Source organism: Rhinolophus sinicus, linkage group LG05, assembly GCF_036562045.2.
Source record: "Rhinolophus sinicus isolate RSC01 linkage group LG05, ASM3656204v1, whole genome shotgun sequence".
In the NCBI taxonomy this organism is placed as follows: domain Eukaryota; kingdom Metazoa; phylum Chordata; class Mammalia; order Chiroptera; family Rhinolophidae; genus Rhinolophus; species Rhinolophus sinicus.
In genome coordinates, this window is record NC_133755.1 from 155,395,350 (window position 1) to 155,421,800 (window position 26,451).

A 26,451-nucleotide genomic window follows, 5' to 3' on the forward strand; every position below is an offset into this window, starting at 1 on the left:
CATTTACACTAAAATATTTAGTGTAACATTTTTACACTAAAGGTGCAAAATCAATGGTGGGTAAAATTATGCGTGGCCAGTATGAATCAAGGAAGTCTCAATTAAAAAAAATTTTTTTTCTTTAACTTAAAATTTATTGGGGCGACAATTGTTAGTAAAGTCACATAGATTTCAGGTGTACAATTCTGTAATACATTATCTATATCTCACATTGTGTGTTCACCACCCAGAGTCAGTTCTCTTTCCATCACCATATTAAACCAAAAAAAATTTTTTAAGTCAATTTCACGTAAGAATGTTCTTGCTAACTACTAAAAATTATTACTTGTATTTAATCTTAACCTTTGAGAATGTCTTTTTAATATTCTGTGTAACAAACAAATATTCTGTGCACCAAGCATAAACACTTCTGCTGTGTATTGACGTCGGAGGTTGACTCAAGGAAAAGCCCTGTGATTGTTTCTCCTGTGAGCTAAAATAGCCACTTTTGTTCATGGTACACCATTTTTGTCTTGAAGAACGACTGACAGACAAACTATCATTTTTCACACTTGGGTATCTGACAGATATTTTTTTGAAAATAAATTAACCTTTCCTATCAAGGACAGCTGACATTATTTACAGCTAATTATAAAATTCAAACTTTCAGGCAAAAGTAAGAATTTTGGAAAACTATTACCATGAGATTCACAGTTTCCTAAAATTCAAAGACTTTTTCCTACTTTTTATTATAGAAAATTTTGTACATAAAAGTAGAAATTCATAGATACAGACAATAGTTTAGTGGTTGCCAGAAGGTAAAGGGGGCGGGGGGTGGGGGGAGGGAGATGAGGGTAAGGGGGATCGAATATATGGTGATGGAAGGAGAACTGACTCTGGGTGATGAACACACAATGGGATTTATAGATGATGTAATACAGAATTGTACACCTGAAATCTATGTAATTTTACTAACAATTGTCACCCCAATAAATTTAATAAAATAAAATTAAAAAAAAAGTAGAGAGCATAGAGTAGAAAAATGAACTCCATGTCTCAGTTTGCTTTTATCTATCTTACTACTATTTTTACTTTGTTGAGGTATAACATATATAAAACTTGCAAATCCCAATGGCATTTTTTAAAGAAATAGAACAAAAATCATCAGATTTGGATGGACTCACAAAAAGACCTGGAATTGCAGAAGCAATATTAAGGAAAAAGAAGAAGGCCAGAGGTATCATACTTCCTGACTTCAATTTATACTACAAAATGACAATAATGAAAACAGCATGATATGAACAGAAAAACAGACCACAAGCCAATGGAATAGAATTGAGAACTGAGAAATAAACCCACATATATATGGGCAGATAATTTTCGACAAAGGAGCCAAAAACATACAATGGAGAAAAAGAAAGCCTCTTCAATAAATGGTGCTGGGAAAATTGGAAAGCCACATGCAAAAGAATGGAACTAGACTGCTGTTACCATAACAAAATTAACTCAAACTATATCAAAGACCTAAACATAAGACTCAAAATAATAAATTGCATAGAGGAAGCCATAGGTAGTAAACTTATGAACCTTTGGTTCAGAGAGAATTTTATGAATTAGACCTCAAAGGCTAGAGAAGTAAAAGCTAAAATAAATCAGTGGGATTATATCAAACTCAAAAGCTCTGGCATAGCAAAAGAAATCATCAACAAAACAAAGAGGCAACTAACCAAATGGGAAAAGACACCATGTTTCCCCGAAAATGAGACCTAGCCGGACCATCAGCTCTAATGCATCTTTTGGAGCAAAAATTAATATAAAACCTGGTATTACATTATATTATACCTGGTCTTATATAAGACCTGGTCTTATATAAGATCTGGTCTTGTATTATATTAAAATAAGATCGGGTCTTATATTAATTTTTGCTCCAAAAGACGCAATTAGAGCTGATGGTCCAGCTAGGTCTTATTTTCGGGGAAACACAGTATTTGCAAACAATGCCTCTGATAAGGGGCTAATCTCCAAAATATATAAAGAACTCATATAACTCAAGAAAAAACAAACAATCCACTTGAAAAATGGGCAGAGGACTTGAACAGACACTTCTCCCAAGAAGACATACAAATGTCCAACAGATTATATGAAAAAATGCTCAACTTCACTAGCTATTAGGGAAATGCAAATATAGACAATAGTTTAGTGGTTACTAGAAGGTAAGGGGGAAGAGGGTGGTAGATGAGGGTAAATGGGATCAAATATGTCGTGGCAGAAGGAGAACTGACAGGGTGGTGAACACACAATGGGATTTATAGATGATGTATTACAGAATTGTACACCTGAAATCTATGTAACTTTACTAACCATTGTTACCCCACTAAACTTTAATTTAAAAAAGAAGACAGTAATTGTTGATAGATAATAGTTAGTGTTATTTTATTCATATTTTTTATTTTATTCTTTTCATCTTAAAGAAGTCCCTGTAACATTTCTTGTAATACTGGTTTGGTGATGATTAACTTTAGTTTTTTCTTCTCTGGGAAGCTCTTTATCTGTCCTTTGATTTTAAATGATAGCCTTGCTGGGTAGAATAGTCTTGGTTGTAGGTCCTTGCTTTTCATCACTTTGAGTATTTCCTGCCAATCCCATCTGACCTGCAAAATTTCTGTTGAGATTCAGCTGACAATCATATGGGAGCTCCCTTATAAGTTACTGGTTGTCTTTTAAAGTGTTTTTTGATGAAATATATCTTCTAGAAAGAAAGTGTTTGAAATTTTATTGTTATTTGTCCCTAATGAAAATGAAGAGCAACTCATAATTGGAATTCTCAGCTCATTTCTTTACATCTGCTTGAGTTAGAGGAAGCTTCAGATTAAGTAACTGAGAAAATTACTCTTAGTGATGGCTCACTGTATTTTACCTGGTGTATCAGCTATTAACCTGAATAATAACACAAATTGGCAGCTGTGGCTCAGGCCATTTTGAAAATTGAACCATCTGCTGGCCTGGTTTCAATCCTTATGATTTATATTAAATGTCTTAGGAACCCTACATATTAAAGGGACTGTGTGCTATGTGGTAAATTTAACTATCTGACAAATTAAGCTCTGCTGTTAAATGATGCAGTAATAATTTCTGTAATTTTATAGTTTATTTTTAGAGCCTTCAATTTTAAGTTTATTTTGGAAAACATGAAAGTAAATTTTTTCCATGTGTGTTTTATTTTTTCTTTTAAAAATTTACTTTTCAGTTACAGTTGATGTACAATATTATATTAGTTTCAAGTGTACAACATAGTGATCAGACATTTATATACCTTAAGAAGTAATCATCCTGATAAGTTGAGTACCCATCTGATACCACACAATATTATTGACTACATCGTCAATATTGAATTCCAAATACAAAGAAAAAGAAACTACATGAATGGAATTATTGGAGAGCAGAGTCTGTGGTCAAACAAAGCCATGAAGATATAGGAAATTAGTGTTAGGAGACCCTTCCAGTTGCCAAAGTTATGGCTAACTAGCCCATAACATTGCCTAATTGCCAATGTGTTTTTTCACCACATTAAAAATGCTTACTAATGTTTAAAAGTGCTGAGCACAGTGCCTGACATAGAGACTTATAAGAACGTTATAAGACTTTTAAGGGGAATACACAGTAAATTTGGCAAATCTACTTAATGTAGTGTTATCTGAAAAAAATAATTTGATATTGTGGTGAAATCACAAAAGAAAAACATATGAAACTCATTAAACTCTTCTCTGTTTCATTGAAGCATGGGGGCATTGGAGAGGATGCAGAATAGTGGAGAGAGAAAATGAGTTAGAGAGAGAAAAGGGTAGTGACCCACAAGTTCCTAGAGTCAGTCAGACCTTGTTCTAATGCTCACTGCCCCTTCCCAACTAGGCAACCTTGTGCGTATTACTTAATGACTTTAAACCCATCCATAGATGGGGCTAACAATGGTGGCTACTTCACAAAAATGTTGTGAGAATGGAACAAGATAATGCAGGAAAAGCATTTAGCATCATGCCTGACACATACTTAGTGTTCACTCACTAGTGCCCATTATTATTGCTGTTCTTATCACAAATTCTATGTAGAATTCTTAAACAGCACAGAGAAGGCTAAACAGTGACTTAAGGAAGGGTAAATATTTTTAAAAGTCCAATTTCTTCTTAATCTTTACTAGGAGTACACTGTTGGAGGTACTAGGAAAAGCTGTGGGCTCTGAAAGATGGTTAAACATTGGAACACGGTGTTAAGTGATTTGTGAAATGTCTTTACTTTTAAGGTGGAAGAGAGAGTACCATTTCTGAGGTCATCTAATTTGGAGATCCGAGTGACCTCATGAAGTTTCTTCCATCATTATAATCATAGGTTCTCTATTTTGTGTTAAACTGTTGTGTTTTTGTTTTTTTTGAAAGCTAGACTTGCTGATTAATTGGAAGAGAAGTAATAAAATTCTCATGGTCTCGCTCAGTCTCAAAATCCGTTGTACTGTATTCTTCTTTTGTTATGTATTTACTCTTAAAATAGGCATTGGAAGGGGGAGTGTGGTTGGTTGTAGAGCATAAATGACTCCCGGTGTCGCCCCAGTGGCAGAGTGAACTTGGGATTCATGAACGCTGCCTGAGCTATTAGTTCATGCCTAGCTCCCTCGGAACATTTGAAGAGCTGCTCGCTGTGCACATAAAGATCCCTCCTTCACTTTAAAACTTCCTTAGTCTCTTTATGGTTGTTTTAATTTATTGGTGCAATTTATTGAACTGATATTTATTGAAGCTACCAGTGCCACGCATTATGGTGTATATTGCAGATCAGAGATGGGCCAACAGAGATGGGCCCTAGTCTCAGAGTTTACTTTCTAGTGGGAAATCTACAAACAATTACAATTTAAGGTGATAATGACTGTAGTGAAGCTAATGGGAGCCAAGTCAGAGTACTTCTAACTCGGCCTGGGATTGTCAGGAGAGGCTGCATAGAAGAGGTAAGGTTTAAGCTGAAAAATGAGAATGTGGGGCAGGAGACAAGGGAAAAGGAGGTATTTTGCAGGTGCAGTAGCCACCTAGAGGAGTATAAGTAATTCACTCTGCACATGAATTATTTATCCTACAGATCTTAATACAGACCTTATTTTGGAAGGGATGGGAGCCATCAAAATTTTTGGAGCTCAATGACACCATCAGATGTGTGCTTTAGAAAGGTTCCTGTACCAGTCGGATAAAAGCATGGTGGTTGCGAGGGGACAGGAGACTGAATCAACAAGATGAGTAAGAAGGCTACAGTGCTGGCCAGAGGCAGGTCCTGATAACTGCCTGCTGTTAGCTTTTGCGGTGGAGATGGAGAAGGAGGGACACCTTACAGATCTAGGTAGGCAGGAGAGTCAGTATTTTCCAGTTTAGGGTGCATATGAAAGAAGGGGAAAAGTCTAGGGTGACTCCCAGATTTGGGGTGTAGACAACGACTAAGTGGTAGTGCCCTATGCCAGTGTAGAGGATTAAAAACAAACAAACAGATTTTGGTGATGAGAAGATGATGAGTTCGATTTCTTAAACATATAAAGCATCTGTGGCCCAATCAAATGATAGAACCAGAAGGGAGGTCTGGGGCGTAGATGACCTATCTGAAAGAGATATGGGATTCAGTGGCATTAGATTAAAAGTTAAAGCTGTGAATGCATGAAGGAGCTGAGGGGTACCTGGAAACTTGGGACTTCAGACTAATTATTGTAACTATTGTAGATAACTATTGTAGACGAAGGAAGGAGACCTTTAAAAGGGGGCTAGGATAGAGATAAAAGGTTGTGGAAATTGTTTAAATAAATATGACGTATCCACTCATTGTATCTTGTTGATCTGTGGGATCTAGATAGAAATGGCTTAAAATTCCCCTTTACTATTCAAGTTTACTTCATCTACAGAGAAACTCGTTCTGGTAAAAACAGAGAGATAATGAGGGTTAAAGAAACAGACTATACATTATTTCCCTTTATGAAGTTTAAGTTCTCTTTTTTCGTTACATGTAAAGATCCTTTGATATTTTATCTGACTTTAATATGTCTTATATAAAATTCCTAAAGCATGAATTGTAGCTGAGAGAACAACATTTTGTCAATTCATGAATTAAGGTTTTATTTGATCTTCTAGTGACAAAGGTATTCAGGTGAATATTTTGTCTTGATTCTGGCTATGAGTAAATAAAACAGCATTTGATCCTTGCAAGTTTTATGTTTCATACCAGGAACCATAGCTGCCAAATATATTTTCTTTGCTAATAACTCTTATCAAAGGAAAAGCTCATGCTTAAGAAGTCAGTCTTAGCATAAGGTTTAGAGAGAGGGAATTCATAGTTTTGTTGCTTATTTTCCAGCTATGCATTTGGCAAGAACTGTAATTTACAAGTGTGGCATACATTTATCCATATATGGTAGTTTTTTGTTGTTATTATTAGCATGACATTCTTTTCCAATGATTTACTTTTTAGGGCTTTTTCTTCTTTTTTTTTTTGCTGTACAAAATTATTTCTAGACCCTTTCAGTACTTTCTAATTTTAATTGACCAAATAGTGGATACCACATTTTTATTAGAAGGTAAATACAAAACTGGTGGACACTAGGGGTTTGCCTGTTCTGAGCCCATTCTCTTCCCTCCTTCTTCCCTATTGGCAGAGCCTCTCCCCTTTCTTGTGAGGCCTTGGGCTTCAGGGCACATGGGACCGGCTGTAGCCCTGCAGGTTACAGGTTCAATGCTCTTGCCAGTGATTAGCTTAGGAAGTGGCATATGACCCAGTTCTGATATGTGAGGGGAAGTCTGCTTAGGACCTAGGGGAATAGTTTTCTTGCTGATATAGAGATTCGTAGGGAAGAGAATGTCATTGTTTAGTTGGAAATTGTTGGGTAGATATGTGGACCTGGATATACAGGGACACTGGGCGATCTACATGAACATATATGCTGACACTAGAAAGGACGCTAGAAAGATGAATCTTGGTGATCTTGTTAAATCATTGAATTAACCAACCCTAGAGCAACTCTACCTCAGGTTATGGGAGATAATGACATTATTTTTTAACCGTCAGAGTCAAGATTTTTTGTTAACCTGTAGCTATACACAGCCTAACAGGTGCACATTTCAGATGTGAATTAAGAACTGTATTAACAGAAAAGAGACTCAGTATTTGGGTTTTAGGGTATGTAAACAACAGTTCTGACAGGTACAAATGTTGTCAGACGTATCCACGCACAGAATGGGTTCTGCCTGGCGTGGTGCTTCAGATTAATGGCGACCTGGGTCCTGGTGGATCACGACAGACTCTGAGACCTGCCCAAACCAATCTTGATTTAACTGCATTTCATCTAGTCTAAGTGCATTTTCTTTTTGTTGTCTTGGGGATTCACTTGCATTCTTCCTCATCCCCTTAAGTGTTCTTAAAGGGAAAAAAAGCTTTAATAATAATACATTGAGTTATTAAAGCACCTCTTATTTGAAATCGTCCAGTCCTTAACATAGCAGGAAATGTGGCTAACTCTTGTCTTGCCCCAGGGGCAACATGGATCACTTTCAGAGCTAAATACAGATTGAGGATATTCCACATAAAGAAATATTAGAACCTGTGAAAATCCCAATAAATTAGGAACTGCAGAACCAAATTTTGCGTTGTTTACATTGTGAAACTGCAAATAAAATCTACCCATTGGATCCTATTGGCTTTGCCGAAATATATTTTTTCTTCCTATGAAGGGAGTTGCTTTCTCTGTGAAGGACTCAGGACACCAAGGGATTAAAGGCATTTGAATAAGAAGGCAGTCATGTCCGGTAATACAGACACTGGCCATGAGATTAGTGTATTCTTTGCCTTTATTTTATTTTATTTTTTAAAGGTTTTAACATCCAAATGTTTGACTTGTCCTTCAGTGAGTAACTCATGCCAGCTTTTGTGATTTATTCTTAGTGGTTGAAAAGAAACACCGCCTGTGAAAAGCAGGACTGAACAGTGTTTCTCTACAATACATGACTGTTCCTGGCCTTTGTCCTCCTGTTACTGGATTGCCTTAATCACACTGCCCAGTGGGATTTACCACAGTGCGGATGCTGAGTGAGTGCCCTGGCTCCCTCAGGGGCACCCCAACAAATACCCGCCTCCTCCCCTCCTTAGGCCCTGGCTTTCTCCCTCACCTACTCCTGTACTCCTGGACTCAAGAGTTAACCACCCCAGGAGCTGATGTGATTATCATATAAGTACATACTAATTGTTGAATAACTTGTGCCTTGAATCAAATTGAATTTATAAAATAGTATAATATAAATTCGAGGGTCCAAATACCCAGGGTAACTAGTCAGCCCTACTTCCAGTCTTGTACCTCAAGAATTCTGCTGCTATCTGTTCTTGGAGAAGGGACATAAATTCTCCTTCGTAATTAATTTCTCACCAATTAAGGAAACATCTTCAGCTATATACATTGGTTAAGATGGGGCCACACACAGAAAAGAACTGACTGAATAATAAGCATGAAGGAGGCATTTGAAAATTAGCATGAAATAGGAATGTGCCAGCAGAGATTTGGGAATGACTCTTATAGATTTGTCAATAAAGATGTTTTCTTGGAGCTCTGGTTATCTGCTTGTTTCCTCCCCCTTTTTAAATGCACACGTGCTGTGTATGGTATGTTAGATTGTTCTCCATGAGTTTTATAGGAAAAAAACACAGTTCTCTTTCTAATTACATACTGAAATTCTATAGCATATGGCAATGTCAAATACAAATACCTGTAACTTTCCGTTTTAGATAAAAATAATTAAAGCACTACCAAGAGAAGTAAATGTCTTTGTTGAAAACATGACTAAAGTAGGAATAATGATACAAGAAAAATAGATTCTCGGCTCCAAGATTTCACAGACCAAGATTCTTTTCCCTGCTAATTAAAAACAGAGCTTTAATCATGAGATGTAGAGATAATCCCTGAAGTTTTTCAGTTATGGTTTTTTTCAGCCTCTTTTCCTCATAGACACTGAGGAGAACAGCTTTCAAATATCAGTATTTAATGATGTAGTTTCAGAACCTTGCCCTTTGGTTACAAAATGACTACGAGACGCAGTAGTGGCTGAACAATGGAGGAGCATCTGTTGAGTCTGGGTGATAGGTACATGCTGATGTGGGTTTATTCTTGAGAGTTGCAACTTGGTTTTACAAGAACACAAACAGAATACAGTGTTGGCTATGTCCATCCAGCCTTCTTCAGGCTCAGAATAATTTCTGTTTTTTGGGGTCCAATGTCAACATAAAAAATTGGGATATGTTTTAAAACATCCCAATTTGCATGAATTGTATTTCCATCAGTTGTCAAGCACTTCTTGAACTTACGTACATGTTCATTGAAACTGTGACATTTCCTGGCATAACAGTTTCCATAAGTGTGCACCATGCTGCATGATGAAATCTTCCTGAAGTGTCTCTTTCGTGCTTAAAGGCATGTTTCCTGAGACTTGGCTCCAGAATTTGATGGGATGAAGCAATTTTTTCCCTCTCTTTACACTTCATGATTTAATATCCTCTTTCTCTCTATTCTTTGGAATCAAGGAACATTTATTTATTTTTTTTCTTTCTCATGTGTTTTCATAGTTGTCAAACTCAGATTTCCTTTAATGAATGAATTAGAGGTCTCAGAAGAGTTGGTAAACTGTGCAGTTTTATAAAATCAGAATCTTACAGTGAGGTTTGTTCTTTGTCTTGAGTCAGACTTTCACAGCAAGATGGCTCAGAAATTCAAATGCGTGTATATTCAGTTGTAGGTAGGAAATGGTGCCAACCAATGACACAGAGACTATGGAGTTTTTGGTCATAGTAAAGAATTATTTTTTTTTCCCATTGGAGCCAATAATCAGAGCTGGTATTTCAACACAGAGATAGAGGCATCTGCCACCCCCCATATACTTTTGAAATTTTATTCTTGCCATTTTCACCATCATAAATCCAAATCCAAACTGCTATAGCAGATATGGGCAACTGTCCTAACCATGATTTGTCTGTAGCCAAGCCTATAAGAAAAGAAACCTGCAATAAATTCAAAATGATTTTGAATTTATGAACATGGTATTATATCAGATATTTTTTCTCACTGAGGTTAACCTTTTTTTTCTTTCTTTTCTTTTCTTTTTTTTTTTTTTACATCTTTAAGTTATGGCAGATCTCTATATATTACTGAAAGGAGTCTGTTAATCCTCTGATAAAAGCCCGTTACCATCCTTGAGGGATTACTTGTGAATGATATAATTTGCTATTTTTCCTGAAAGATGAATGCTTTCAGGGGCCATTCAGGTATCTTTGTGCTTTAGACCTAGTCTCTCCATGGCATGGCAGATAGCAGTGCTAGGCTTTATGTCCTCTGTTTTATGGGAGTATATTACTCATAAAGGGATTTGGTTATAAAATATGAAAAACCAAGACATTTAAAATATATTACTGTAGACCTTGGTTAAGTAACTTTTTCAGCATTGTTCTGAAATTATAGTAAGCTGTTTCATAAAGTATATACCTGATAACAAACACAAATTGTGTTTAATAATACAGAACTCTGGGATCAGATGGTTGGGGTTTATGCAGCCAGACAAATTTGAGTTCAAATCCCATTATTGTCACATACTCTCTAAGAAATTTTGGCCAAGTTACTTTTCTGAGCTCCAGTTTTTTCATTTTCAAAATGGTGATTGTAACAGTGCCTGCCTCATGATGCCATTATAGCAATTACATGAATGAGTAAATGTAAAGTACTTGACAAGTGCCTGGTATGTAATACAGTAAGTGTCTAGTAAATGCTAGTGTTTCTTCTTACTCACTTTTGAGTAAGTAACTCACTTTTGAGTTAGTGTTTCTTCGACTCACTTTTTGATTGTTTTGTAAAATAGGGAAGGGTAAGCAGGGGTTATACCTTATACTATTTAAGTAAATTACATACTACTGTATTCCCAAATAATTGGGTAAGTTATGGCTACTTTCTAAGTCCTTCTGAATGGTAGCTATTCAGATTTGAGGGAGACACATGGAATGGCAGGAAGAAAAATCAAATTTATTTTACCGGCATGCCTAATATATATGTGGTTTGTTTTCTAAACTGAAAAATCCAGACACATGATTATCACAGTTTTTTGAGTTGAAAATTTATATGAAAACTCATATAAAATTTATAGACATGAAATCACATTTAATGGCATATCTAATGAACCATCTTGTTTTCTTTTTTGAATCAAAACTGTGCAATGTGAAGACCATTCTTGGAAATCCTGGCCTAGATATAGTCATAAACCTACAGTATGAAATTATAGCTTTTAGTCAGATTCCACCCTAACCTTGAGGTTAAATAATGTGCTAATTATTTGCACGATTAAAAGCCAGTTTTAAAATTCCCATCTTGAATTTTCAGTTGTTTTCTAATTTTTTATTATGGTTAATTAACTTTTAATGCTTATGAGAAAAAAGTATCTAATATTGTATATCCCCCTTAGGTTGTAAAATATCCTCAGGTAGATACTGTTACATAGCTAAAACACATTTTATATATTTTATTCTTAATTGCATATTTTCAACAGGGACTAATTAATAAAGTGAAATTGGTAGGGTTTATCACAGAATGTTATATCCTGGGCACTGCATTTGGGTGAGAGGCTTTCTTGCTTGGAGGTCACATGTGTAATATAAGTAGTAACTCCATATGGCAGCTAGCAGGGCAGGAAATTGGAAGAGGAGGTGGAGGAGAGATTGCTAGCTGGTGCTGAAAACATGGGAGTGCATACGAGGTTAGACAGTTAAGTTTGCGAACTCATCCTAGAAGAAGTGCTACATACCTCATTGCTGAATATCACTAAGGTCACTTTCAAAGTACTCCCCTTGGGAAGCTATGCCCTGATGCCAGCACCTAGTCCACCCTTCAAAGCAATTTTGGAACTCTTTTTCTGGAATGGCCATCAAAGCTGTCATCATATTATCCTGGATGTCCTGAATGTCATCAAAATGTCTTCCTTTCAATATTTCCTTTATATTCTGGTAAAGAAAGAAGTCAATGAGGGTCAGGTCAGGTGAGTAGGGAGGGTGTTCCAATACAGTGATTTGTTTACTAGCTAAAAACTCCCTCACAGACAGTGCTGTGTGAGCTGGTGCATTGTCGTGATGCAAGAGCCATGAATTGTTGGCGAAAAGTTCAGGTTGTCTACCTTTTTCACGCAGCCTTTCCATCACTTCAAATAGTAAACTTGGTTAACTGTTTGTCCAGTTGGTACAAATTCATAATGAATAATCCCTCTGATATCAAAGAAAGTTTAGCAACATCCTTGCAACGAGTTCACGAACTTAATTGTCAGGCAGGGCTACAGCACAATCTGTTTTCTCCTTCCCCTCCTCCCAAGCCCTACCTTCTTTGCAGCAACAAATTAAAGTTTTATAATGAATTTACCTGATTTACAGATGACGATATCAAAACTCTGGCAAAGAGGTCAGTTTCATAATTGACAGATTTGGGATTTAAAACTCTGGCTTTCTAATTGTAAAGATTGTTTCACTACACTAATGTTGGTGATGGGGGTATGCCAGGAGTTATTCATTTTCTTCAGTGAAGAGTATTTACTGCAAATATTTCTTTCTTTAATACAAGAAGTAATGTTTAGGATAAAAATGGGTAACTTTTATTCTTTTAGACTGCATACTCTTTTTGTTCAGATGAGTATGAAAGTAGACATACAGGGTTCAGAACCATGAAAGTTTTCATGATTGTCCAGTGCCCTCTCCTTCCAATTCCTGGTAAATATGTGTGTGTGCCTAGCTAGGAAATAGAGGAGTAAAGTAAGAATTTGGATGGCAATTCTGGCACTAAGAACAGTCTTTCATTTCTACAGTGTCATAGAGTAAGATTGTTCCCTCTACAAGGTAACAGATATTGAACAGGAAATACATGAAATCAATTACATGAAATCAATTATCCTATGTCATGAAGTACAAAATATATCATGTCTTGATAGTAATTGTTTTGCTGCCCCTGAATTTACTCAACCACCTTGTGGTTTCAATTAGAAAGAGGCTCTTATTCCTGATCTTTTTCTCAGTGACGGTTCTTGAATTGGGGAATTTTCTGGGCTATTGACGTAGTTGATGCTACAATTTAAAAATGCATAATATTGACTAGTGCTATAGTAGGGGGACAAAGCTGTGGTTCATAATGCAAATATTTAACTTGAAAATATATGCTGTAAAGTGCAGATAACAATTGATACTCTCCTTTCCCTCCACTTTCCCTGTCATTTCTACTGTTTATGCAGTTTATTAAGTAGTTAGTGGTACTTTATACAAGTTGTGTTTTCAGTGTTCTGCAATTCTGTCAGGTTCCCTATTCGTAAAACAGACAAAGAAACTAAAATCTTCTGGGGGAAAAACGAAGCTCTTCCTCTTTAAATAGCAGACAGAAAATGTGTTTTTTTTTCCTGTTTTGACTTTCCCTATGTAATTACTGTATTTGTCTGTAGGAGGAGGACGCATTGTGGTCTGTTCTTCCTTACTTGTCTTGAAAACACGTATAGATACCCACACAGCACACACTGCACTTTCCTGAGGCTGAGAGCTCAGAGTCTGTGAGGATTAGTCAAGCACAGAGCCACTTCTGTCAGTGAATGCCGGTCCCGGAGCAGTTGCGTTGGGCTGGAGGACTGGGAGGTGGAGCCTTTTTGCTCACTGCAGTGAGTTCCCGTCTCCTTTCTCTCTCCCAGCTGTGCATTGGCTCTGCACGCCCGTGTGCTCGGAGTGGAATAGGGAGGGTGTGATCGCAGACCAAGGTATAAACTGCCATTTCTCTTTGGGGTGCCCCAGGGAGAAGAGCACCAGGAAGGAAAGACGGCACCAGTGCCATGGGCCAGCTCTGCTGCTTTCCTTTCTCCAGAGATGAGGAAAAAATCAGTAAGTGTGATTTGTACGGTGCAGAATCCTAAGTGCCTGACTATTTGTGTGGCTGTCTTCTAGGGCTAGTTTTGTGTTTTTTTCCTTAGGTGAAAGATAGCAGAATAATCAGCTTTGATTTTTCATATGCATATCTTACATGGATTGGAAGGTGTGTAGTTAATAATTAACTGTAAAAGTACAGTCACTCAATAAATAGGCCACATTAAATGTAAAATGCTGAAAACTCATTTTTGATACTTGTCTGTTGGTAATCTTACAGCGCATTTTTAATCACACTCTCTAGAGTCAGAGTTTAGTTTTGAGTTTATTTAAGTCATTTGATAGATTGTACAAGCCTAGCTTCATTTTGCTAATCTGAAATTGGGATATTTTCAGAGCAGGGTTCAATCATAACATATAAAGAAGTAAAGCTGGCTCTAAAAGGTTGTATATTATACATTTGCAGATATTTTCACGTATCCTCTGCTTTGTTCTCCATAGAAGGGGTTCACGTGTAAGACCACTCCAAACAAGTAATGCTGCTTTGCTTCTAGCAAAAACCTCATTGAATATTTTTAAACAAATGTCAGGCAGATTCCACATTTGCTTATGGTCCAGAAAACAGAACTTAAAGTGATGACATTTGCATTGAAATTTTTTCCTCATTGGCTTATGTGTATTCACTTATGTTTTAGCTTTGTTAACTATAGTACTGGCATTTTAAGTAGTGTGCTGAATAGAATTTTCCCCCAATATTGTACTAGTTGCCCCCAAATATTGAATTTTTACTTCTTTTTCAATAAAATATTTGCAGTCATACTTACTAAATTTGCAGGCCACCTTTCTGTCATGTCAGTGCTTTATTTAAATAAATTTGAATCAGTCTATGGAATCTCAGATATTCAAATATCCACATCTGGTTTATATTTCCTGCTGCTCGTTCCTCAGGAAGCTAACCAGGAATAGATTTTTTAAAAATTAATATATATCTTATACCTATTCACTTGGGAAATAAGCCAGTTTTTGCAAGAAATCTTTTAGGAAAGCTTTGGAATAAATTTTGGGAGACTTTGGAGCATTTGGTTATAAACAAGAGCCAATAGCTGTGCTCTAAATTTTACTTGTGAAAATGATACTGACAGCATGCAATGATCCTGATCTTGAAACCTGAGACGACTTGACAAGAAAATCATTCATTTTTTCTAACAGTGAGCATTGGCATTCGTTTGGCAGCCCGGAACTTTTCAGATATTTGTCAGAATGATTTATTTCTAGTTCCTGGGTGTTTGGGTTGATTGATCCATTCCTTAAGGAACAGGTCTATCTGAAAAACCTTGGTGTGGACAAATGGAGGGGTAATGAGTTCATTCTTATCCTCCTTCACTTCCTATTCCACTGCTCCAGGTTTTCCCTTGGAGCATCTGCCTTCCTTCTATTCTGTTTCTCTTCTCCTGATCTGTAAGCAGTCTTCTTGGCTCTAAGGGAAGTCAGGCTTCACTCAAGAAGGAATTTACTCTCTTCTGTCTTTCTTATCTGGGATCTTTGAGGTACAGTCTTGCGTTTTACATACAGTGCTTCATAATACTGATTGACAAAGCGGTCTGTACTGCTTCTTGGGTTTGCTTTTTCAAGTGCCCAATTTTTAAAAAGGAAATGAAGACAAAACATTGTACTTGAAGTTAAGTTCTAGTCCGGAAGTGCAAATTATGGTTAGAAATCAATTCATTTGCATCCCCTTTCTTCTCATTCACCCCCACTACCCTCCCCCCACCACCTTCTCCATCTTCTTTCATCTGTCTTTGATTTTTGTTGTTGCTTCACTGTTTTTCTCCTAATTTGCTCCACACTCCATTCACACACCCCATCAGTTGTTTCCTGATGCTGGGTGTGCATTTCTCTGCTATAGGATGGTGTAAAGAGAAGCTTCTCTCCCAGGCAATCCTATGCTGCCGGTCATACATGTCTAACTGTCCTTACAAAGGGGACTCAAAACAAGGGGCAGAGAATCCATTAGCGAGAATGCCTCAGGAAACATGTAAATTAGCACTAGCTAGATATTCAGTTGTAAGTTGTGGTGATAGCATGGACAAAAATCTGTGGTAGACCTTTGGGAGGGCCCAACAGTGTTCTGATCTTGCTGCTGGATGTACAGTAACCTCCTAGGTTTTATTCATCTTTGTGTCCCCACCTACTCGTCTCTTTAGCTTTCTCAGAGCCACAAGCTCAGTGGGGACCTACCAAGGACAGAGCACAAAAATGCAAATGCCCACACCCTTCTAATTCTGCTGGAAAGGGCAATGGCCCTCAAATTATAAAGAATGCAATGAGTTTTGGGTGAAAGTTTAAATTTGTGGATGTCATTCTCAAAACACAGGCGAGTCCTCTACAGTCCTGCAGAGCTACAGCAAGGAAACACCCAGCTGGCCGAGTGGTAAGGATCCAGTGACCCGCTCCCCTCTCGCTGCTCTTTTGTCCTGCTTTTGCCCTGGTGGTGGTGGTAGATAGAAAGTGTTCTCATTTAGTTGATTCATTAATGGTAGTATTTTAGGCGATTGATAGCAGCCAAAATGATGTTTTAATCCACTGGTTGTGCAGGGACCTACATTTGTGTGGCAAGTTAACTGTATGCAATGCCAGAAATCTTGATAATGGGGTGACTAGTCAAATATAGTAGAACTCACCGTGGCTTATTTGTCAGTTAATGCAGCACAAAGCAGCTGGACCCCTTCTGTCCAGCAGTTGAATATTTTCTCAAATTGTATACTTTTGGGTCAGAGTAAGTAGAATATGCTGACAATAAATGCGTGTTTCTTGGAAGAATAAGCTCTTTCTATTGCTACACAGGACCACACGTAATGTTAACTATGCCTGTACGTATTACAGGATTAACAGATGTTGTAGTTGATCTCCAATACAGTTTTTGCTGAATTCTTCCATAGCACTTGTTTTCTTTAAATTACTGACTTTTCTCATAGTGTGCTTCCTGAAGGAAATGTCCTTGGATAGGAATGTTGTTGGTCAGGCTTACTGACCACGGCAGCTGATCAATCTCATTAAGTAAACCTCCAAAGAAAAGTTAATCACTAAAGAGACACCTCTATAACTAATTCGAAAACATTTTATGTGCTCTGTTCCTGTTGTAAATTTTCCCATTTTGAAGTGCATCGATTTTAGGTAGGATGAAATAGGTGAATGTCCAAACATGAACTGTACTGCCTCATGAGGTTGTCATTTCCTGTCATGGGAGGTATTCAAGCAGAGGGTGAGAAGCCACTCTAGGGGACACAGCGAGGGACAATGGAACAGGTAATGAATGGATACACTGACAACTGCATTACTTTTCAGCCTTGATATTCTGTGAGGCTGAAAATAAAATGGCATTAGCATGTATTTTAATGAAACATATTTTAATTTTATAAGTATTATGTGTTTTAACAAAGCATATGTATTTTACTTTTATATATAAAATATGTTTCAATATAGTCTTTTTGTGTGGGATGAGTTACCAAGACTATTTATAGTATTCACTTCATAAATATGAGTCAAATCTCAAGTTAGTTTGTTTCTGATGATTTGCAATTTGATGGTATAACATTAATATATAAATTGGGGTAAGCAGTGTGAATTTCATGTCTGGTGAATACTTAAATTTTTGAACCTTAATTACCATGGTGATTATTGTTCAGTTATATGCAAGGAAGTCTGTATTTAGATTTTCCAGTTCTCCAGAAGGCTTCCTAGAAATCCTATAGCCTTATACTTTGCTCTTATCATTTGGACTTAGAAACGCTGGCTTTGAGGTTATCTGTCATTTGTGTGCTCTGTTTCATCCCGCAGATTTCAAGTACCCCGTATGTAGGATTCATGTCGTATACATCTTGGATAGCACCAGACCCTAACATAGTGTTTTTCTCCAGAGGAGGCATATTCTGAATGTTTATTGGTGAAGAGAATGATACCCATTTCCTGTTACGAGTCTGAGAGAACTTCAGCATCAGTCAGCCTATCAGAGGACAGAATTTGGAATGACTGGTTAATATTGTAACCTATAAAGAACTGTAGTTACTGAGTGTACCAGAGAAACATTTTATCAGGTTCTCACTTAGACACTACAGCATGGGCCCCAGGAAATGTGTGATAGGGAACCTCCCATCCACAAACAGCATATTTATTCTCCTTTCTTGTCTGTAGGAATGTGTTTGTACACAGGGGATGCAGCATGACTCCAGCTCTGCTGCTGCCTCTTGAAAACATATGGCTCATCCCTTGCCATGCAGGTTTAATTGTGTCAATAGCACAGGACTGGGAGTAGGAGACCTGAGTGATAACCCATCTCGGCTGTAATATCCTGTCTGACGCTAAGCAAGTTGCTAACATCTCTGGTCCTCAGTTCCTCATGTTTAAGAAGAGGGGGTTAAACTACCATGATCTTGAAAGTTTATTCATTTTTTTCCGCCATTTTCCCCTTAGAGTTAAGAGTCTAGGACATAAATATTATAGATGTGATGCAGTTCTTTCCCCTTTCTGTTCCTGCCCTTCCTCCTCCTCCAGGGTTGTCTAAAGACCTCCTTTATTTTTTTAATTCGTTGAATGCTTACTGTGTGCCAGGCACTATGCCAGCATCATTTGTAAAACTGCTTATGAAGTGAAACTATTAGAAAATAAAAGCTTCCCCCATTGTAGAGGGGAAGCGCCACGAAGGCAGTGATGCTCTTTGCAACCTGGGACTGCATTTCGCCTAGAATTGCTGTGGGTCCTATCGTGGTAGGAGCAGTGATGTTATGTGATATAAAACATTTAACCGTGGTCACTAAACATTAGACTTCTCCTTTATTAAATAATGCGCTCCCAAGAGGTTTATGTTTCTCAAATTAAGTATAGGAACATCAGAGCAAATGCTAATAGTTACTATTCCTGCCTTAGCTCCCTGATTCCCTTTGTTTATTCACAGGCTATTTGGTAACTGTGTTTCCCTTTATTGCTGTTCTCAGACCTTAGAGTTTGCCTGGATGCTGTGATCAAATGCTGAGTAATTTTCATTGGGATTATGAAGGTCGTAGAATTTTTTTTCAGCCTCCGGTGTAGTCATTGGCTTCTGTGAACTCTATCCAGACGCTCTGTCAAATAATGTGATGTGATCCGTCTCTGTGTCTTCTTTCTGGGGACCATGTGATAAAGGAGTGGGAATTCTGATGTGCATGAAGGTTCTGGTTAATAGAAGAAAGCTTCGCATATTACCCCTGGCATTTGCATTTTAACCAAACTCAATTATCCCCTGTGGTTTTGGGAAGTATCTGTAGTAAAATAACAAAATAAATTAAGCAGTAGTAATGACTTCGCCTGAAATAATCTCTAATGGAGGAGTTTCAGGCAACTAGTAAAACTCTTTCAGGGAATCTGATGAATCACTTCCTGTACATAATTGCCTTCTGTTTAATTAACTTGGCCCTGTCTAATATGTAGGTCTTTGAGCTTTCACCCACAGACTTCTGGTACTCAACAGTAAAAAAACTAAAGTGAGCCCCAAACTCTGAGGGCTGAAAGCAGAGTGTTTTGGAGACTCAACTTGCATTTTTTGATTCTAATATTTACTGTGCAACTTCTCGAAGCCTCTGTACCTTCATCTTAAATAGTTATTGTGAGAATTCAATAAGCCAGTGTCTATGAAATTCCTGACACCGTGGTTGGCATACAATAGATCCAGTAGATATAATTTCTCTGTAATACAAGAGACTGTATTGTATAACTGTAGTCACCTTAGAAGTCATCAAAATTATGGTTTTATTACCATCATGCCCAGGATGGGAAAAAAGGGACTTAGAATTTCAGACCTTGAATTGTTGAGTAGATGTCCAACATTTATTTTTGCAGCACCCTTTCCTTTGGGGGACTCCCTCCCCTTGTCCGTGGGGTTCTGTCCATCATGATGCTTTGCTTCCCTGCTCTAGGGGAGACATGTGGTCCAAGCAGAGTCAGCCAGAGTCTTCCCTAAGATCTGATAGACAGTTTGTCTTCCCTTTGGGTTGTGAGTAGTAAGCAGAGATTGCTAGTTGGTAGGGAAAGAAGGGAGTCTTCCTGAGAGTGAAGCCAGCTCAGAAGAAAGAAGCTCGAGGAGAGAGACACAGTCTTGATGATATTTTTAAGCCTCTGAGTTCTGCCATAAGTAAGACCTTCTTCATTATATGAAGCACTTTTTTGTGCTTAACCTTGTTTGAGTTACATTTTTGTCACTTGCAACCAAAAAGCTTCAGATACTATTCTAGAGGATGCTCAGTGTGTGTAAGAGTAGATGCTTTCTGGAACAAATATTTCCAAACCTAGTGAAGAAGTGAGAGCTCCCTGATTTCTTCTGAACCTTCATGTTGCCATTTTAGTGGCAATGACATTTAAGTTAGAGCTGTTCTGAAGAAAAATTCAGTTCACGTCACCTAATATTCTTGAGTACATCACATTTTGAAAGCTCTCAGCCAGGTGTTAGAGAAGATACAATGTCCCTATTGTTGGAGGATTTCTTTTTAATTTTTATGACTTTAAAAAAATAGAGATAGAAAAAAAGAGATCCAGTGTTTATTCTGCCCTGAATTAAAACAGCCAGGATAAAAAAGTCTTGATGCTTTCAGTCTAACAAACGAAGCCACACTCCTTCCGTACCAGGCTGGTTACATAGCTACGTCAGCCAAATCCAGTGAGAGGGAGTTAATTACCACCAAGAGTGGAAGTTACGTCAGGCTCCCATCACAGGCAGTGGTTACAGCCTGATGGCCGGCAAGTGCAGTTTCTACAACAAACATGTTAGCAAATAAAGTTTCCTATAACAAACATTTACAATGTCAAAGGTACAAGTTCACAGATGTGGGAACTATTAAAATGAACATTTCCGTTGTATAGTAAAGTTCTTTGCCTTTAGCAAACAGACAGAAACTGAACTATGTAATGAAAATAAAAAAAAATAAGTATAGTTTCAACTTAAAGTCTACGCTAACTAGGACATAAATGATGTTAATTTTACTAAAGGCTGAGTCAAAGATATTTGAGAACATACGATTTTCTGTTTCTACACACTACCCCCCAAACTTAATTTGTAAACCTAATATCGTTATACAGAAAAATTGTAGTGCCAGGGAGAAAGTGATGTAAAAACAGGATGCTTAGAGTAGATGGAGAGAGAATTTCACATTCCCAAGAGAGGCAGAGCTCACCCAGTTTAATGCTGATGGGAGAAGGAAGAAGAAATCTGATAGAAAAGCGTGGTTCTTTTTTTTTTTTTTTAACGTATCTCAGCAGTCTCTCTCCCCTACATCACCTCACTTTGTGGTTAGCTAAGTGGTATTGGCATTTGCCATGTCAATTATATCAAGTTTCAATTTCATGTCTCACATCTGACTGTTAGAGCAAAAATAAAATTCACACTTTCTAAGCATTTAAAATATTCAGCTAAAGTTAGCTTGTGCAGCTCAGCTTTTTCAGAGTTTTGATTGATGATTATGATAGATAATAAACTGGCAAGCAGATGATCTGTTAGTCTAAGACTTCGTATCTCGATCTATAGCAGTCAGTCCTGTTAGAATTCTGACAAATGCCAGTGTGTCCTGAGGTGGGAGGTCAGGATGGTGAGGAGCCTGGAAACCATAAGCGGAAGGCTGCAGACCCTGGCTGCTTAGCTAGGACAAGAGAAGGCAGATGAATTAGTTGTCTTAAAATATTTGGAGGATTCTTTAATGTGGAAAGAAAAGAAGAGTTATTCTGTATGGCTTCAAGGGAGCAGAATTAGGGCAACGTGTGTTAGTTTTAACCTTTTCGTTTGGTGATTTTAAAAGCCAGTGGTATAGATACGTTAAACCCAGTAGTATTCTAATTATGTTTGGGATGACTCTTGTTTAAAATAATGAAAACATTGAAATAGATTTCTAAAACCAAGGAGTTATCATAGTCAAATTTTACATTAATCATTCTCAACACGTTGCCTAAAAGAGGATATTTTAAGACAGAGTTTTCAAGCTGTTTTAAGCCACCAAATCTTTCTTTAAATGGAAGACCAGAATTTTTATGGAGAAAAAAAATATACCTCTTTGTTACTTCTTATTTCATAATACCTATTAAATGATTATTTTAAATTAGCACTTTTAGGATCAACAAGTTTGCTTTAAAATAGAAATGAAACATAGGACTTTGGGCTCTTTTCTAGGCACATTGTATTACTTATGCACCACATAAAATGTTAATTATTGAACTTGGCAGTAATGGTTGGCAGTAGCTATCAATAAATCCTAGAGGTAATAAGCAATGGTGTATTGCCTATTGTATGGTTATCTTTATAAGTGGCATTTTAATGAAAGATTTATTTTAAATTAATTTTCTCTAATATGGATACAGTAAATTGAATATAAAAATTTATTTTGATGCTATTGTGTATCTACTACTGTATACTATATACTATAATCTTCAATGTTATGTTTATAGAATTTTAGGTTTTATAGAACCTAAAATGTGTATGTAAAACTATAAAATGTGAACATTAAATTAAAAGGCATAACAAACAAATTGTTTTATGAGGCAGCAAGTTCATAAAATATGCAATTTTTAAAGAAAAAGCAGCCTTATAGTTGCTCCTAACTTTGTACACTTTGCATTTGTCATTCATGGCTTAGTTTGCTGTAAAAACAACATAGTAGGGGAAGAATACAGAAACAGTTTGCATCAGTTAGGATCCAGTCAGGAAAATGAGAATTATACTAATTCTTTTAACAGGGAGAATTTAACATAGGGAATTAGTTAAACAAGTTTTGGAGGAATCAAAGGTGGAAAGGCAATACTGAGGAAAAACAAAGGTAGTAAATAACTATCAACCTTGGGTAACTTGTGGGAAGGGACCCATGGAGCTGAGACTCAGACCTTTGAGGAGGGTGGCTGTGTCCCATGAGGTACCCCAGGACACAGCAAAGGGACCTGTGGAACTGGGTTTCTGGCCTGTAAGCCGGGACCTGGCCCGCTTTGCTGGCATCTCTGAGGGAGTGCAATGAGGCTGATTCCAGGAGTGAGGGAAAAAAATGAAAACCAGAACCAACTGCTACTGGAACCAGTGGCCTCTGTCAGGGCAACACCGACAGGAAAAAGGGGCAAATAACAAAGAACAAGTTCCTTTTCCCTTTGTGCAGCTGTCCAGTTTTCCTTTGGAGCCCTTTCTTAGAAGAACCTAACAGAGACCTAGCAGACAAAGAGCATCATGTTTGCTGAGTCTCAGCTGCAGTATTGTAGAGCTGAATACAGAGGGTGGGTTCGAGCTCAGAGAAAATAGTTTAATAACTGGCACACAGGTGTTCGCTATGTTTTAACAATATCTTTTTTTCTTCATTGTTCCAAGGTAAGCATTTGGTTTATGTCAATTTGTGGTCATTATTTCTTTTGGGACAAAAATAAGAACCATTTTAGATAATGGTGTATAAAATTCCACAAGTTTTTACATATTATGTAGAAATGTGAATATTTCAAAAAAAAATACAGCTTTTAATGCAAGTAGGTAGGCTAACAGTAATTCAAACTAATTGTAAATGTTTCTAAGGAAAACTCTCATCCAGATCAATTTAGTGGACTTAAAAAGAACAAATTATTTTTAAAATAATTCATAAACAGTTTATGAAAATTCTTTAAAAGTATTGTATTCTTTTAAAGTGTGTTAATTATGTGCTCTGCAATCTTACAGTATTTTAAAAATATTTTTCCCCCAGTTTTACTGAGACATAATTGACATGTAATTTTGGTGAATATTTCTTTAAACCAGTTCTCTCATTCCACATTAATGACGTTCATTGTCAATCTATGATATAGGAAAGGTTAGTGAATGAGGTGGGGAGTTAAACCTGCAGCCAGGAGAGATTAGTGTTTGGGAATGACACACTGTGCTCTCATGGTCTTGGGGGTTAAAGGAAACCACAGCCTCAGATGGCAGGAGGCCAAGGCACCCAGTGAAGTGTTATGAAAAATCTGAGGAATTCTTAAAAGGGCCTATTAATCAGAGAAGAAATAGAAAAGGACAGCAAGAAGAACCAAGGCAGTAAGAGAATAGATGCCAGGATGTTACATACATCAAGGCCAATCTATTTATGTTTTTATTAAAAGGGAGAACTTGGTGGTTCACATATGCAAAAAAGACGGGTAAAGTTGATCTTGCGTCTGACTTACAGCTATTATCAGCCCTCCATCTCTTCTCTGTCCTTCTGTGTCCTCACCCTCGTAGGCTTTACTCAGCGATGGGACTATGACTTCCAGGAGCTCTGGGGAGCATTTTTACTGCTTAACGTTCAAGTAGAATGAGTTTCTCTCTCCTAATTCCCATATATAAAATATGAGGGAAAGTTGTAAACTGCACAACTCTGGAAGGCACTATACATATCAAAGACATTACTGTAATTTATGTATTATGGCATACAGTACCTTCATATACTAACAAAAGCAGTATATTATGAAAAATTCCCCAGAGGTAGAAATGAAGTGTCTTAAGGAAGGTTCACCTTAAAAAAATGTATACAGCCACTAAATGGACCAGTGTTAGCTCTGATAGACCAGCAACCCCACTGGATCCATATAGAGGGTGAGATGAGCAGTTACCGCAGGGGAGAAGTGAAATGGATACTCGTACCAGAAAGGGTGGAGGGATTTGGGGCCAACTCTTATAAAATGGGTGTGGCCTGGAGCCCCAGCAATGAGTAATCCATGATCCTGAAGGAACCATGATTCCCTCTTTCACAAGAACCACCATGCATCCATCCCCTTTCACTCTGAATCTGGGAAGCTAGGTCTCCCTCTGCTCTTTACTTGCTATTATAATTTGTTTTTTCTTGATCCCGATTTTTACTTTTTACTTACAGTGTACCTTTTACAGTATTTTTTGCTATTAATTATCTCATATTTTTGAGGATTTGACAATGGATGAATGGAAGAAAAAAGAAGGACTCTGACTGAAAATATGTAAAGTAGGAAAACAAGAGCAAAGCTGGGGCTATGAAGGATTGTGACATTTACATGTGCAAAGCACATGTTCTGAAGTAGATATGAGCCTGGAAAGTTGCATATGAGTGAAACTCGATGTGATGATTTTTATCAGTTGTGATTTTCAAATACAGAACATCTGTATTTTTCAATAACTCGCATTTTAGTTTGGTGCAGCAGGAAACCTAAAACCATCTGTATCTCACTGTTTGAGCTGTGATCTGTTTATGTCTGCTAGAAAGCCTATGAAGGAACATCCATCATTAAGTTGCAGAAGAATATAAATGCAAGCTGTACAGAGCAATGCATAAAATGCTTGTTTGCAGTTATGCCAAAATTGTTTCAAGAAACATTTTTAAAGTGAATCTTGAATAGGTTGCCCATATCTTGTTTGCTTACAGTGATGTATGGCAGGGAAATCATAAACAAATAACCTTGTAACCTTATAAATTGAAACACAGTCTTAGTATCCCTTTGATTTAAATCAAAACAGTACAGTTAATTTTATTGAATACTAGTGTAAGTGGAGCACTGTGCTAAGTGCTTTGTATTATTATTTAATTTTCACAACAGCCCTGTGATGTAGAACTGTTGTTCTCCCTGGTTTACAAATACAGAAAGTGAGCCTTAGGAGGGTGAAGCATATTTCACAGGGATACAGAGGCAGTGAATAGGGGAGTTATGATAGTAGTCCAGATATTCTGACTCTGTAACTTAACAGGAAGCATTATAAATATTTTGTGGTTGCAAGTCTAGTTTTAGAGCCAAAAATACTTGTATCATAGGGCTATATTTCCAATTGCCAGATATGGAGCCTTACTTATGGTGTAACGGCCGTGAAGTGTAGTATTTGGGAACCAGATAGATCTACATTTGAGTCCCAACTTGGCCATTTTTTAATTGTATGGACTTGGGTACATCTCTTGGCTTTTTTGACCCTTGTTTTTCTCATATTTAAAATAGTGATAATAGTGGTAAGCTTTTGATTTAAACGTGTGGGGGAAAAAACAGGCACATAATAGATATTAAATAGGTTTATCATTAAAAGGATCCATACATATAATCATTACAATTAAGTAATGTTACATGGGATATGTTAGGAAAACATAAGTATGCAGAGTCTTAAGACTCAATTTGCAGGACACTAAGGCTGGTGGTGCAGGAACATAGCTCTTCCGACACCAAAGCTCCTGGGAAGAGACCCTAAGCAGATGCAGAGGGGACAGGCTCTGGTTTATTCTTCAGAGAGAAACAGTTGGAGATGGTGGGGAATGAGACCAAGATTTTGTCTTATCTCCTTCATCTAACCATCTTTGTAGCACCCTTCTTTCCCCAGGGACAATAAGTGTGCCTTTAGGGTGGCCTGGAGGGCAAGCCCAGGGTGACAGCCATTGTTCTTTGTCCACCCTGGTACCGTGTGTGTGTGTGTTTTTAACGGTACCTGAAATTCCTTTGACTGGGAGCAGTTCTACCATACTTAGCAATCAAGAGCTTGAAAAGCAAGCATCAAACTGTCTGAAGAAATGAGTTTACATTTATATACCATCAGCATATTATCCAACAAGT

At 37.3% G+C, this 26,451-nt stretch overlaps 1 protein-coding gene across 12 annotated transcripts in view; it reads left to right on the forward strand.

Annotated features, from left to right (window-relative positions):
- Window positions 1-26,451, forward strand: part of AKAP7 (A-kinase anchoring protein 7) — a 108,575-nt gene that overhangs the window by 67,274 nt on the left and 14,850 nt on the right. For 4 of the 12 annotated variants that reach the window (XM_019729389.2, XM_019729379.2, XM_019729380.2 and 1 more), the window contains 2 exons: window positions 13,831-13,917; window positions 16,274-16,330. The exons of 3 other annotated variants lie outside the window; for them this stretch is intronic. In XM_019729389.2, the coding sequence (XP_019584948.2) occupies window positions 13,831-13,917; window positions 16,274-16,330 (144 nt within the window). Of the gene's footprint in view, window positions 1-7,935; window positions 7,977-13,830; window positions 13,918-16,273; window positions 16,331-26,451 lie in introns of those variants that run through there. 5 more of the 12 variants (XM_019729382.2, XM_019729383.2, XM_019729384.2 and 2 more) reach the window with 3 other exon arrangements.